Source organism: Urtica dioica, chromosome 4 (genome assembly GCF_054948205.1).
Source record: "Urtica dioica subsp. dioica isolate 48M chromosome 4, U.dioica_male_clone48M_v1_H2, whole genome shotgun sequence".
Taxonomy (NCBI): Eukaryota; Viridiplantae; Streptophyta; class Magnoliopsida; order Rosales; family Urticaceae; genus Urtica; species Urtica dioica.
Window position 1 is genome coordinate 14,400,192 of NC_142759.1, and position 14,616 is coordinate 14,414,807.

At 36.9% G+C, this 14,616-nt stretch overlaps 3 protein-coding genes across 4 annotated transcripts; 2 read left to right on the plus strand and 1 right to left on the minus strand.

The window, feature by feature from the left end:
* Positions 1-1,858: 1,858 nt before the first annotated feature.
* LOC149400712 (Insulinase (Peptidase family M16) protein) lies at positions 1,859-9,192 on the plus strand. The gene is made up of 21 exons (XM_089613270.1): positions 1,859-2,291; positions 2,378-2,624; positions 2,729-2,854; positions 3,328-3,465; positions 3,558-3,692; positions 3,796-4,053; positions 4,155-4,292; positions 4,382-4,451; positions 4,548-4,761; positions 5,323-5,428; positions 5,809-6,042; positions 6,238-6,402; positions 6,492-6,641; positions 6,737-6,828; positions 6,936-7,017; positions 7,153-7,236; positions 7,349-7,465; positions 7,628-7,738; positions 7,953-8,033; positions 8,252-8,440; positions 8,766-9,192. Exons 1-21 carry the CDS (start codon positions 2,071-2,073, stop codon positions 8,841-8,843), a joined length of 3,036 nt encoding a protein of 1,011 aa, XP_089469396.1. The 5' UTR covers positions 1,859-2,070; the 3' UTR covers positions 8,844-9,192.
* Positions 9,193-10,166: 974 nt separating this feature from the next.
* Positions 10,167-11,989, plus strand: LOC149400713 (large ribosomal subunit protein eL31-like). Its single transcript, XM_089613273.1, has 3 exons — positions 10,167-10,267; positions 10,404-10,517; positions 11,503-11,989. Exons 2-3 carry the CDS (start codon positions 10,432-10,434, stop codon positions 11,783-11,785), a joined length of 369 nt encoding a protein of 122 aa, XP_089469399.1. The 5' UTR covers positions 10,167-10,267; positions 10,404-10,431; the 3' UTR covers positions 11,786-11,989.
* A 351-nt stretch (positions 11,990-12,340) lies between these two features.
* On the minus strand, positions 12,341-14,113 carry LOC149400714 (histone-lysine N-methyltransferase). Of its 2 annotated transcripts, XM_089613271.1 has the most exons (8): positions 13,964-14,113; positions 13,767-13,828; positions 13,561-13,644; positions 13,413-13,467; positions 13,161-13,296; positions 12,869-12,919; positions 12,695-12,772; positions 12,341-12,572 (listed from the first exon to the last, which is right to left on the minus strand). In XM_089613271.1, exons 1-8 carry the CDS (start codon positions 14,052-14,054, stop codon positions 12,515-12,517), a joined length of 615 nt encoding a protein of 204 aa, XP_089469397.1. In that variant the 5' UTR covers positions 14,055-14,113; the 3' UTR covers positions 12,341-12,514. The 2 variants fall into 2 exon arrangements, with proteins under 2 accessions (XP_089469397.1, XP_089469398.1); XM_089613272.1 differs by having other exon boundaries at positions 12,341-12,772.
* Positions 14,114-14,616: the final 503 nt, after the last annotated feature.

Here is a 14,616-nt window from a genome sequence, read left to right on the forward strand (position 1 = left end):
ATTTTACGGTGCCGCAAAGGTATACACGATGAGTGAATGGGAAAGTTACATACCATAATCATTAAAGTACCATAATTTTTACAAAAAACTAAGATTAAGTTAAAGTTTTACATACCATAATCATTAAAGTACCATAATTTTAACAAAAACTTATATTAAATAAATAAGAGTTTATGAATCAATTTAGCTCATTCATCCTTGTCGACCAACCCTGAAAAACTGAAATTATGGTCTACAATGTTCCCTTCGGGAACAAATCCCGACCAACCCTGAAAATAAAGATTATCAGATAAGGAAATGATATGAGAATCAAGAAATAAAAACAATAAATTGTTGACATATATGTCAACATTGTAGACATAGATGTCAACATTGAAGACATCTGATGTCTACAATGTTGACATCAGATGTCAACAATGTAAACATAGATGTCAACATTGTAGACATAGAATGTAGATATCATTGTCCACTGTTGATATAGATTTCTACAATGTCTACAATGTTGACATATATGTCTACAATGTTGACATCGTCGATGTCAACATTGTTGATATCTATTCAGAGACAAATACAAGACCGATTCCCATGTTCAGAGACATAGATATGTCAACAATCCGAGTATCAATACCAACCACTACCACGCCTGTTGGGAGTTGATCCAATCCCTGCTGAATCGGGACCCGATTGTTTTTCATTTACTTCCAATATCAATTGAAAATTCTCCATGTCATCTTCTCGTCTTCTCCGCAAATATAAGAAACCTTTGAGCGTGTCATCGTTGGTTATCTCAACAGGCTGCACTGCACCAGCCATCGAGTATGCAACACCAACAGTATGAGTGGATGGTGATTTACGCAAGTTCGTGTAAATGATTTGCATCAAACTAGCGAAGTTGACGTTGTACGGCACCACGATTCCGAAAGATCCTTTCTCGTGATACCGACCAGGTTCAACCCAAGTACCACTGTGCTTGAATAATAAATAAATATCATCCATCACTGCGTACAAAAAAGTAAACAAAGTTATTATTTGGAGATTGACTTTAGATGTCAACAATGTTGACTTTAGATGTCAACAATGTTGACATCTGATGTCAACATTGTTGACATATATGTCAACAAATAATGAACGTCATCTTTCAAAAATCACAAAAAATACCCATAACAAACCCATGCTTTTAAACAACAAAAACTTCATTATTTCAAGACGAAAAGCTTTTTTATAACCGGAAAATGAAAAAAAAACGAACCTAGGGTTTTATTTCGTGGATTGCAACTTCTCTTTTTTTGGGTTGACATTCGGAATGCTCCTCCGACGATAACTGAGCTCCTCCGACGAATTTTTTGAGCTGTGTTCACGAGTTTTCTCAGTTTGGACGAGATGGGGGAGAGTGGGGGAGAGAGAGAGAGAGAAGATCTGGACGAGAGAGCTTGGACGAGATGGGGGAGAGAGAGAGACAGAGAAGAGATGGACTGGAAGAGAGAGAGAGAAGAGATAGACGAATGAGGAGAGAGAGAGAGACTGAGACCTATGTACTGGACGAGAAAATGGGTGAGTAAAGAAGTCTGCCAATTTGTAAAGAAAATAGATAGTGAAGGGCAAACTTGACTTTTTACTCTTGTCATGGTGGCATTTTGGGACAAATTAAGGTTTTAGTGGAATGTGGGAAAAAGTTATCAAAAGAGTGGCAAATAGAGCAATTTCTCTTTGTTTTATTTATTATTATTTGTTTTCTAATAATAATAATATTATTTATTTATTTATTAAAATTGTTTTTGACTCATTTTAAATTTCAGGGACCAATTTGAAAAACAAATATACTTCAAGGATCATTTCGAGTTTGAGATTTGTTGGAGGTTCTACAGTTGATCAAAGAAAAAGTTTTCGATCCCCACGGTGAGTAATCACGAGTAACGATCTTACACACTAGACTAGAATTTCAGCTCAATAGAGAGACAAAGGCAAACCTAACCCAACCAGACTCATTCATTGACGCCTTGTCAATCTCCAATTCGATTTCAAGCATATAGGAATGCACATCTCGTAGATAAGAAGCCGAAGTAAGAGGAAATGAATTTGCTGGACGGAGAGAGCTCGCCATCGCTGTCGCAGATGGCGAAGAAGCAGGGATTCAGGTCTCTGAAGCTCACGAGCGTCGACGCCGATCAGCCTCTCGGCGGCGACCCCGTCGGAGTCACCTTCGGAAGGCTCGACAATGGCCTCACCTATTACGTCCGCTCCAACTCCAAGCCTCGCATGAGAGCCGCCCTAGCTCTCGCCGTCAAAGCCGGGTTCGCCATTTTCATCTTATACTCCTCTCTCTCTCTCAATTGCGATTTCACTCACTGACTCGTCGGAGCTCCGTCGCGGATCGCAGGTCGGTGCTGGAGGAGGACGGCGAGCGCGGCGTCGCGCACATCGTCGAACACCTCGCGTTCAGCGCCACGGCGAGGTACACAAACCACGACATCGTCAAGTTTCTCGAGAGCGTCGGAGCAGAGTTCGGACCGTGTCAGAACGCCGTCACTTCCGCTGACGACACTGTCTACGAGCTGTTCTTGCCGGTCGACAAGCCAGGCCTGTTGTCTCAGGCCATCTCTGTTCTGGCCGAGTTCAGCACCGAGGTCGAGCTACTCTCGACTCGTGTGTTTTGTTTTCTTTTGTTGCTATTTGATTGATTGTTCAATTGATTTGATTCCGTTGAAGCTTTGCGTGATTACAATACAAGGTCCGCGTCTCGAAGGAGGACTTGGATAAGGAGCGCGGTGCGGTGATGGAGGAGTACAGAGGCACTAGAAACGCCTCTGGAAGGATGCAAGATGCCAATTGGGCTTTGATGATGGAAGGCTCTAAGGTATTACTATTGGTCGAATGTGAATGTGACATTGCTTATAAGTTTTTGAGGATTGAGTGAGGTGTTATTGTTAGGATCAGAGCCTCTATTCTGACCTAACCAGACAGCAATTGATAGCAACCAAAAAAAAAAAAAAAATAGCGCACAGATTATAGTGGTCTCAGTGGAAGATTTGCGTCCACTTTGCCGCTGGATATTTCACTTTAATTAAAACCGGGAAATCGAGTTTGCATACAATTCCCTCATTCACTCTGCAAAGAAAAAGGCACCGAGATGAATATAAAGAAAAAAAAAAACCATGGGCCAGATGAATATAAAGAAAGAACATGGAGAACACAGTACAAGTGTAAAATTACTGAAATGCATAATCATAGCGTGGGCGAAGAATTAGGCTTTACAAACCAACAATTATCGCTAGTTTTTAGGGATTTGTCTGTTCTAGTTCTCGTATTCACTTCTTTGTCGCCTTGCAGTATGCTGACCGCTTGCCAATTGGATTAGAGAAGGTGATTCAGACTGTATCGGCCGAGACCGTTAAGGGGTTTTATAAGAAGTGGTACCATTTGAGCAATATGGCGGTGATAGCTGTCGGAGATTTTCCGGACACGCAGGTAAATTTTTTATATAGTATTAAGTGGATCGTATGTGTGTGAGGACAGTTAATCATATATTTCTCTCTGTGCATGTCTTTCCTTTTCTAAAGGTTGTAGTCGAGTTGATAAAGACTCATTTCGGGGATAAACATTCAGCACCCGAGGCTCCTCTTATACCTACATTTCAAGTACCATCTCATGAAGAGCCACGGTTTTCATATTTCGTTGAATCTGAAACTTCCGGGGTTAGTGTTGTATGCCTCATTTTGTTATCCCAAATGTATAGAAATTTGAAACACACCTTGTGAAAATCACCACTTAAACAGTGTATATTCGCTATCTTAACAGTCTGCAGTGATGATTAGCTATAAGGCTCCAGCGGGTGAGCTGAAGACAGTGAGGGACTATCGAGATTTACTTTCCGAATCGATGTTTCTCCAGGCTCTGAACCAAAGATTTTTTAAAATATCTCGTAGAAAAGATCCTCCCTATTTCTCTTGCTCACTTGCTGCGGAAATTCTGGTTAACCCCCTAAAGGCTTACATATTATCGTCGTCTTGCAAAGAGAAAGGGACCATCAAGGCCCTAGAATCAATGCTGACTGAGGTTTTGTTTCTTTATTCTTTTTTTTCTTTTTTTAATCTCTCTTCTAATATGCTAAAAGAATCTACTGTTTTTGTTCCTTCTAACGAACACCTATGTTTCAGGTTGCCAGGGTGAGACTACACGGCTTTTCTGAACGTGAAGTATCTATTGTTCGAGCACAACTGCTGGCCGAGATAGAATCTGCTTATTTAGAGCGTGACCAAATGCAATCAACAAGCCTGCGTGATGACTACTTACAAGTAAATCCCAATTGCAATTTCGAAGACATTTTAAGTTTCAATGTCCACGTCATTTATGTAAATCAATATTATATCTCTCGGTTTGCCAGCATTTTCTCCGTGATGAACCTTCTATCGGGATTGAATACGAAGCTCAACTCCAGAAGAGTCTTCTACCTCGTGAGTGCATTGAATACAATTTGAGACTAACGGAGTACTGAACCATGCAAAGGTTGATTATTAATGCATAAACAATCTGGTTTTCTCAACCAATAGATATCTCTGCATCGGAGCTGTCCAAATATGCAGAGAAGCTCCAAACATCATGTAGCTGCGTTATTAAGACAGTTGAACCAAGAGCTTCTGCAGTTTTAGATGATTTGAAAAACATCGTGTCGGCAATAAATTCTCTTGAGAAAGAAGGGTCTATTCCCCCATGGGATGAAGACCAAATTCCAGAAGAAATTATTAGCAGTAAACCGAATCCGGGGTAAGTAATACCGCCGCCAATCATGTTTTACTTTTCCAATGATTGTTATCATCTATGTTTTGGACTGTTCTCAATAAAATTTCTTTTAAGTAAAATTTCTTTTAAGTTTTCCCTTTTCATTTTCTTGTAGTTCGGCACCTTATTCTTTTAACAAAAAATTAGCAAAGTAGCCAACTAAAACTAGTGGAATTTCTAATTAGCCAGCGTTTTGTAAATTTTAGGTAAATAGCCAACGTTTTGTAAGTTTTATGTAAATTTTAGGTAAATAGGGCATTTCAGTCAATTTACGCGTGTAAATATTTGGTCATGGCTATTTACCAAAAACTTACTAAATGAGGCATAAAACTGTTAAGATAACGAATATACACTGTTGAAACACACCTTGTGAAAATCACCACTTTAACAGTGTATATTGGCTAAATGGCAAACGAAAACTGTAAATAAGGCTATATATCTAATGGACCCTTTCTGAATCCTGTCTACTTAAGGTGTAAGTATGTGTACTGTGATTTGTAAAGTTATATGGTTTACTCTAATTTCATTCAAAATTGATTGTTATAGGGAGATCGTGCAACAATTTGTTTATGCAAACATTGGAGCTACTGAGCTTATTATGTCAAATGGTATGAGAATATGTTACAAGCGCACAGACTTTCTTGATGACCAGGTAATATATTGCATGTCCATTCTTAATGGGTTCTGTATTACTTGACTGCTGGTTATCCTTTACTTTTTCCTGTGTGAAAGCACCTAGGTATTTATTTTTATTTGTCTGTCAACTATTTTGTTAGGTGTGTGGCAACATACTGGAAGTTTCATGCAAAAGAAAATTTGTAAATCTGAATCAGTGGAATTGCTGAGTAAAAATTTTATAATTAAGCCCCAACAAAAAGGATTTCCATTAGGATAGGAAGTTCTCTAAACTAGCGAGAAATCGTAATTATATATAAAATAAAAAAAATATCCTGATTTTGATCGATGGTTTATTTTAGGGCTGGTTAAAAATTCATATATAGTGATCTTCTTACCTTCCACCTTTATCAATAGGTTATCTTTACAGGGTTTTCATATGGGGGGCTATCTGAACTCAATGAAAACGATTACTTTTCTTGCTCAATGGGATCAACCATTGCTGGAGAAATTGGTGTTTATGGATATAGACCGACGATGCTGATGGATATGCTGGCTGGTAAGAGAGCTGAAGTTGGTAACAAGGTTGGAGCATATATGAGAACATTTTCTGGTGATTGTTCACCCTCAGACCTGGAAACTGGACTGCAGGTGTCTTTGCTATTCTTGGTCCTCATTTTTTTTTTTTTTTTATTTATCTTAGAAGGTTCTACTGCCACTTTGTTGATAATCAAAAAGCCTAACGTACATTAGGTGCTACTACATGTAGCTTTCGTAATGTTGGGTTGTGTGACCTCGTTCCAGATAATGCTGTTTTCTCTTCTTACCAAAATGTTATTCTTGCAGCTCATCTACCAACTATTCACTACAGACCTATCACCAGGAGATGAAGATGTGAAAATAGTTATGCAAATGTCAGAGGAAGCTGTTCATGCTCAAAAGAGGGATCCGTACACTGTGTTCGCAAATCGTGTGAAGGAGCTCAATTATGGCAAGTCCTATTTCTTCAGGGTATGGCTTGATCGGTAGAGTAAATTGAAGCTATCCGTGATTGGATGTGGTCTGTTTGTAACTGTTTTTCAATTCTGAATAATCTGCAGCCTACCAGTATAAAAGATCTACGAAAAGTTGATTCAATAAAAGCTTGTGAATATTTCAACAACTGCTTCAAAGATCCCTCGGCCTTTACTGTTGTGATTGTAGGGAATATTGATCCCACTATAGCTATTCCTCTGATATTGCAGTATTTGGTAAGTCGAAATTATTTTTCAACCACGCAGGCCTACGAACTCTTGAATGTTTTACTTTTTATTATTGTCATTTAAATGTGTGGCTTTCTATTCAGGGTGGAATACCTAAGCCTCCGAAACCTATTCTTCACTTTAATCGCGATGACCTCAAAGGCTTGCCATTTACTTTTCCTCGGACCATAGTTAGGTAGGCTTTTTTTGCTTAATCACAAAGATATGCTTTCACGCCAGATATTAAACTGCCGTATTTCGTTCTAACCTGTTGTAATTCTCACACATTTCGTTGGCTCGCAGGGAATCAGTCTATAGCCCGATGGTGGAAGCACAATGTTCTGTCCAGTTATGCTTTCCAGTAGAACTAAAGAACGAAACCATGGTGTGCTTCTATTAACGTATAAAAATATACTCATTAAGGACAGATTCATTCAAAGACAAATATACTCACTAAATATGTATGCCAAAAAGTAAGTAATATTATGTGCTTCGTGGTGGTCTGAAAATGAAATGGCAGGTTGAAGAGATTCAGTATGTTGGGTTTATGAGCAGACTTCTGGAAGCAAAAATAATGCAAGTCCTACGCTTCAAACACGGACAAGTGTGTGCGCATTTCTATGCATAATCATTAGTATATATGTATTTTTTTTTTTTTTTAGTTTTTTAACATCATCAGCTATGTTGTCGGATCTCTAATTTCCTTTGTACTGCAGATCTATGCTGTTGGGGTTTCAGTATTCCTTGGTGGTAATAAGCCTTCAAGAACTGGTGACGTACGGGGTGATATCAGCATAAATTTTTCTTGCGATCCAGAAATCTCCTCAAAACTGGTAGGTGCTTTCTCACACTGCATTTTGCTGACTCATAGTTTGCTCATATGTAGTCTGGGATAACTTACGAAGTAATATTCTCTAGTTTCCGGCCCCAAATATTACAGGGTTCGGTGGGTTGAAAAATTAATAAAGAACCACTCAACTTGTGTTTGTTTACAGGTTGATCTTACTATCGATGAAATACTACGTCTTCAAGAGGAAGGACCTTCAGATGAGGATATTTCAACTATTCTTGAAATCGACCAAAGAGCACATGAAAATGGTCTTCAGGTGAACGTAATTGCATACATTTTTATCCTGCAACCGAAAAATCTAGGACTGAGATTTATTAAGGTTTAAATATTGTGCTCTTCGTCTATGACCACAATCCAGATTTTTTTTTTCTTTTATAAATAGAATGCTTAGTTCTTGGGTGTGTGATTTGACTTCAGTTCTCTACCACTTGGTTTTTGTTGAAAAAGTTTGTTTTAAATGTTTATTTCAGGAGAATTACTTCTGGCTGGACAGAATTTTACGCAGCTATCAATCAAGGGTCTATTCTGGTGATCTTGCTGCTTCTTTCGAGGTTTGTGCAGGATTTGCTTGTCTATGACTTTGTAATATCTCTGTATGATGTATTTTTCGCATGAATACTATTTTACTAATTTTTTACTGATGCCTAACCAGGTAATGACAATATACAGACAATAGGCTCTCTTTTTCTATTTATAATTTCAAGCCTTTTGTCGTTGGAATTTCTTTTCGAGGGTAATGAGTTTTGGACTAAGATCCTCCCAAATGCAGATTCAAGAGGAAGCCCGGTCCAAAGTTAGAAAATCGTTGACCCCATTAACAGCGAAGCTGGCGTTACAAAGAATCATGCCGTTCCCGTGCAAGAAGCAATACACAGCTGTGATACTTATGCCCCAGAATCCCCGTCTTAGACTTCTAACCTCATTTTTCCGTTCTACCATTTACGAGAGAGACACCAAGGTTAGTTGCTACGGAGCTGATATCAGTCTTTCACGTTTTCATTCCTCCAAATTTCTAAGCCGACCGTTCGTCGAATTTCGGTATTTTTTTTCTTCATAAATCATTATAGCTACAAATTATGTTCTATTGCTTCTTGGCTGTCGGTTTTAGTTTTTTTTTTTTTTTTTTTTTGACTGATGTCATCCAAGACTTGGTCCCGTGTGATTTAGTTTGAATTTTGCTTTGGCTTCCCTGAAGCTATCTATTTCTTTTTCTTTTTAATATTATTTAGTTTCCTTCATAATAACAATTATAAAGTTACAAATTATGTTTCTGTGTTTGGCAGATATTAGCGGGTCTCGCTAGTGTTGCGGTTTTGGTCCTCAGCCTGTGGAGATATTCTCGAAGAACCAAGAAACATTAGACATTCTTTTGTTCAGGCACAGATTAGGAGAATATGTTTATCTCATTTGACGGTTGATTTCATGTTAGAGAGTAAAAAGTTTACGATTTACAACTAGGGCTTAGGAAAACATGAGAAAGAAGGTACGCAACATCATTGGCTAAACATTCGGAGTTCATCGCTACACATTGTTATAACTGATCATCTTTCGAGATTAGAATCCTTCACATCATTCAGAATAAAAGGTAAATAGCTGAACTTTACTTTTTAACCGAACCGTGATTTCAGAGTTGGTGAGTAAATTGTTGTTACTTTCGATGATGTGTCGTCGTGTATGGTAATGCGGAATAGTGTTGTGATTACTTATCCACTGATACTGTTGTATGGTTTCTTGATGGTCCATGGTGTCGACCAGAGCGCCACTGAATAAAATGAAGTATAAAGAAAACCAATGAGTATATTCCTGTGTGAATAGCAAGTATCACAATTTTGGTACTGATCAATTGGATCGATCTATAACGATGAATATGATTGGATTTGGACTCTCCAACGGAAATAAAATTTTGCAAAAGTAGCAAAAAAAGTTGAGGAAAGATAAGGTAAAGAGAAAAAATGGGTGGTAGATTGCGAAAGTTTTGCGTTTCGTCGGGATTTTGGCGGATTTTTTCAGTCTATTCTGGTACTAATCTAAAAGTTACACCCGGCGAAATTTTTTCATCAGTCCGTTTAACAATGATTACTCTTCGCATAGAGAGAATGACAATAAATATGAATCAATTAAAGGCATAAATAATTATGAAAAATAGTCGTTCGTAATTAATTAGATAGAAAATAGCCTTGGTTAAAAAAATTAGTGAGATTGCAGAGTTTATATATATATATATATATTTTAGAAAACTAGTCAAATTTTGACACTATTTTTTTTTCTTTTAAAATAACATGTTATTTGCGACTTTTATAAATTTTAATTAGCTTATTAGCTAAAATACCCCAAAATTATTTTTGACTTGTGCTCTAGCTGTATATTTTAGTAAGATGCGATAATTGTATTGCAGCCAAACACTAGTATGGTATAAAAGGAATTAAGGAATAAGATAATTAGGTATTAGAAATGAAAGAATAAGATAATTAAATATTATAAATAATTACTATTATTTAGTAATTAGCAGATTTTACTATACTGTATACATAAAAAAAAAAAAAAAAAAAAAAAAAAAAAAAAAAAAAAAATTATTTGATCCTGTCGGCTAAAACAATTATACAAACGACCCCAAAAAAATAAGCAAAGCTAAAAACGACATCGATTAGTTGTTTATTCAGAAACGACAGGCTAGTTGACCTCGTCTCTCTTTTTATAGACAGTGAAGAGCTATTAGGGTTTTGCTGATACTTGGACGTTCATTCTTCCGCCTCTTTGCTCTTGGAACCCAGACCCACTCTCTCAGGTCTCTCTCTCTCTCTCTCTCTCTCTCTCTCTCAGGTTCTTCGCCATCGGATTTCTCCATTGACGATAAACCTTCATATAGATCTATTATCAGGAAAGCAGTTTTGGTTTGTAACGTTTTGGAAGGTGAATTGCAGGTAAGCTCGTAAGAAAGAGAGAAAAAAAATGGTTGAGAAGGGTAGTAAGGGAAGGAAGGAAGAGGTGGTGACTCGCGAGTACACCATCAATCTCCACAAACGCCTTCACGGATGGTGAGTTTCCGCTCAGTAAAATATTTTACTCTCTTTTGATATTTTTCCTTTTCATTTTTTCCAATGTTAAAATTCATACGATCTCGTTGCTGCGTTATATCGCGATTCTTATCTGGATTGATTTCTGTAATACGAATCTATCGGAGGAATCCTAAGCATTTTAGCTCACGATTAATAAAAATTAAAAAATATTAATTGAAAGTTGTACGAAATTGTAGTTGTTGAAATGAATCAGTCGTATTGTTATTCTGATTCAATAACGAACTAAGTAATCATAGCGTATTCTTACATTGGTCTAGAAGAGTAATGGTTTAGTCTCTACTCTAAAGAAGTGGTCATAATGACTAAGCTTCGTACTCAGTAATTAGGCTTAAACCATTCTGATGCACTTGTTAATTGAACTTGCTCATCACTTTCAAACTGATTTCTTGAAACCCTTGTTCTCATGCTCTAGCCCTCGACCTTATAATTGTTGCCAATTTTTAATTTTCATCTGGATGTTATTGTTTTACTTGCCACACTGTAAGAAAAGGATTGGAGAAAAAATTAGTGTTTATTTCATTAACATGGCATGTGTATTTTTGTTTCTTACTAACATTTATATAGAATATAATGCTATCGAGGATCCATCTGTTAACTCTACAATTTCCACTAAAAAACGGGCTTTTTTTTTCCTTGAGAGTCCATGTAATCTTGTTCAATGTGTTTGGATTTGTTACCATAGTTTACCCCTTGACATGTTTAGACTGGTTTCATTCCCGAATCACTGATTTTTTCATGTTCGTGTTGAATCATTGACGATTATGAAGAATTCAATCGGTTGTAGAGAAAGGTTGTGAATCAGTTTGAATTCTTTGTTTCTTACACTAGAAATGTCAAGCAAATGTATTTTCATTGCTCCTGACTGTGAACCAATAACAAGTCTTTACATGTTTAAGATGCTTTTGTGTGATTTATTTTGATAATTTGTTATCTTCTTAAACAGCACCTTCAAGAAGAAGGCCCCGAATGCCATCAAGGAGATCAGGAAGTTTGCCCAAAAGTCAATGGGAACAAACGATGTGAGAGTCGATGTGAAGCTGAACAAGCAAATCTGGAGCAGAGGAATCCGGAGTGTGCCGAGGAGGATCAGGGTCCGCATCGCTCGCAAGAGAAACGACGATGAGGACGCCAAGGACGAGTTTTACTCTCTTGTCACCGTCGCTGAAATCCCGGCCGAAGGACTCAAGGGACTTGGAACCAAGGTCATCGATGAAGACGACGAATGATTTATTTAAATCTCGGCGATCCAAAGAATTACATTTGCATTGCATTTTGCACTCTTAGTTTTAGACATGAAGACTTGCACTTTTTGTTTGGTTTGTGTTTTGAGCCAGGATTTTGGGAATTTATTTCCAGTTTTCTGTATGTCATTTGGCAATTTTGTTGCGTACTAATTTTTATTAAAATTTATATAATTATGTTTTCGATGATACCAATTTGCCAATTGTTCTTCAAATGGCAATATCATCACATGCCTCTCGATACTCAGCTGTGATACATTATTAAAACGGGTCAAGGGGTATTGCCTAATATCAATGAACGGGTCCAGGTAAAACGGGTCAAGGTAAAAAGGGTCAAGGGGTAATGTCTCCTTCCACCTTGTTCACTTGACCCGTTAAGATTAAAAGAAGAATTTAAAAGTATTGATGAAATATAAAATCCTAGTAACATACTTGATACTACATCTAGCCCTGTACAAATCTCACCGTCCATCATAAAGACGGTATACTGAAAATTGCATCTTTTACTGGTGGCAAGTAGGAAAGGTAAAACTAGAGTCGGGTAAAACAAAGTTTGAACTTTGCTCTGAAAAACAAATTGCATATAATTGAATCCAAAACAGAAGAAAATTATTTACATAAAGGCAGGTCGTTTTAGATATAAAATTCTCCCACGGACGAAAATTTGAGTAGTAGTTCCAACCAAGCGATCTCTATGTATCATATTGTAAATTGCTAGCCCACTAAACGGTTTTGATCTTCCAAATCTCTCGAGCACAGGTCTTGCTCCGGCCTCAACAGGAAAATAAAACGGAGCCATGTTAAGAGCTCAATTCACTAATGTTTGGACGGTCCCACCCTCGGAGCGAAAGTATGAAAATAGGAACAAATATTCATCTGGATTTGAAAGCATACATTTTAGCTCGAAGTTTCCGAATTTCTTCTGACGATTCACTCAGCAGATGGTCCACATACAAGGATATCACAGCTCCACTGCAAATTCGAATGTGTATAAACAAGCGATAAGCGATTCATGTACAAACTGGAATTGCCAACTAAAACTTTGCTGTGAATAAATTTGCAACATACCTAAGTGGTCCGAATGGAAGCCATATCACATCCCACCGGAACCTTGGTAGTCTACAAATGTCAAATTGTTGTAAAACTCAAACCAGTTCACAACTACATAAGTTAAATTGTATTCATTATTCGTGTTAAACAAAAAAGCATAATAATCCATTCTGTTTCGCCTAAATCGAGAAAGGCAACAAAAATCTATTATGTGGTGAATAAAAAGCTAACTAGATCTTTAACATAAAAAATCTGCCCTTTATTTTTCTATAAGGTTATTCCATTGATCAAATGATACCCGAAAGATTACCTGAACATGTAATATAGCCAGAAAACAGCAAGTACGACTCCGGTAAAGAACGAATACCAAATCCATCGCCTTCGATCCTTTATGTTACAGAGCAGTCCTACAGTAGCCAATGAACATGCTAACACAGCGACCCAATCTGAAGAAGAAAAAAAAATCGATACATCCCAACTGAGAGACTCTAAACATATACTATAGATTTTGTATTTGTTTTAACGAGTGCTAAAGGATATGAACAAGAGCACGATAAATAACCTGCAAATATAATCATCGATGAGTCCACCTCCTTCATGAAGTAAGCATGATAGCGCTGAGAAGCAGAAATTCGCGTTTCTGAGTTTTTAGCACCATTGTAGACCTAATTAAGCAATCTATAGCGATGTAAACCCTAAAAAGGCCATACCAATTCCCATGGAGATGAAACCTGCTGAAAGATTGAATACACCAGAAATCCCCCAAAGCAGACGAGAATCACTGCGAACACACTCTACAGTACACCAAAAGGAAATGAAATTTGTTTTTCAGTATTTCGATAATAAAAAAAAATGTATTAATAGCGAGAGCCAAATTCATGATATATATGAACATAGGATCTCTACTAAACCATACCCTCCATAAACGACTATCCCGAGCTTGGCTTGTTTCGAATTGACGAACCAATTCCTCTTGCTCTGCGAATAACATAACAACAGAGATTTTATTTTATATATTCATTTGGATCCTAGTTCGCCTGTGTTACGAAATCACACAGGTTTAGGAAAGCAATAATTAAGATAATATTAAATAAAGCAAAAGTAAAAGCCAACCATGGGTGTCGATGGGGCGAGAATCGTCCGTAGTCGGAAGTGAGAGTTCGTCTTGGGAAGATACTTTCCATTTCCGAGCTAACTTCTTCATTGCAATGCAATCAATCACACCTTCTGACTCCAATCCAAACTCTTTTGAGAAAGTCCAATCCAAACTCTTATTTAAGCTTCAGTTTTGTTTATTTTTTATTTTTTTTAACTCTGTACATTAACCTATTTACCCACTGTTTTAGCCTTTAGGCGCGTCTCTAATTGCCTTGCCGTAGTGAAATTTCTGAAACTAGTCGGAAAACTAGTGTGTATACATTATTAAAAAAAATTGTGGAAATAGTTTATTTCAAGTTACAAACAATCATTTTTTTTAAACTTTGTAGAAAATATTTCAAATTTTTTTACTGTTTCGGGACTTTATTCACTGTTCTTATTTGTATCTTAAAGGGATATATTTATTTACAGTTTGAAAGTTTTTTGTTTTAATTTTAAATACTATACATTTAAAACACCCATTATTTTAGAAATGTTGCACTTTTAAAACACTAATCTTGTAATTTTATTTATCAGTAACTATCATAGATTTAAATACTAACACATTTTTTTCAAAATAAAGAATTAGTTCTTGTAGGAAGCACAAGCTACTAGTCCAATTAAATTTC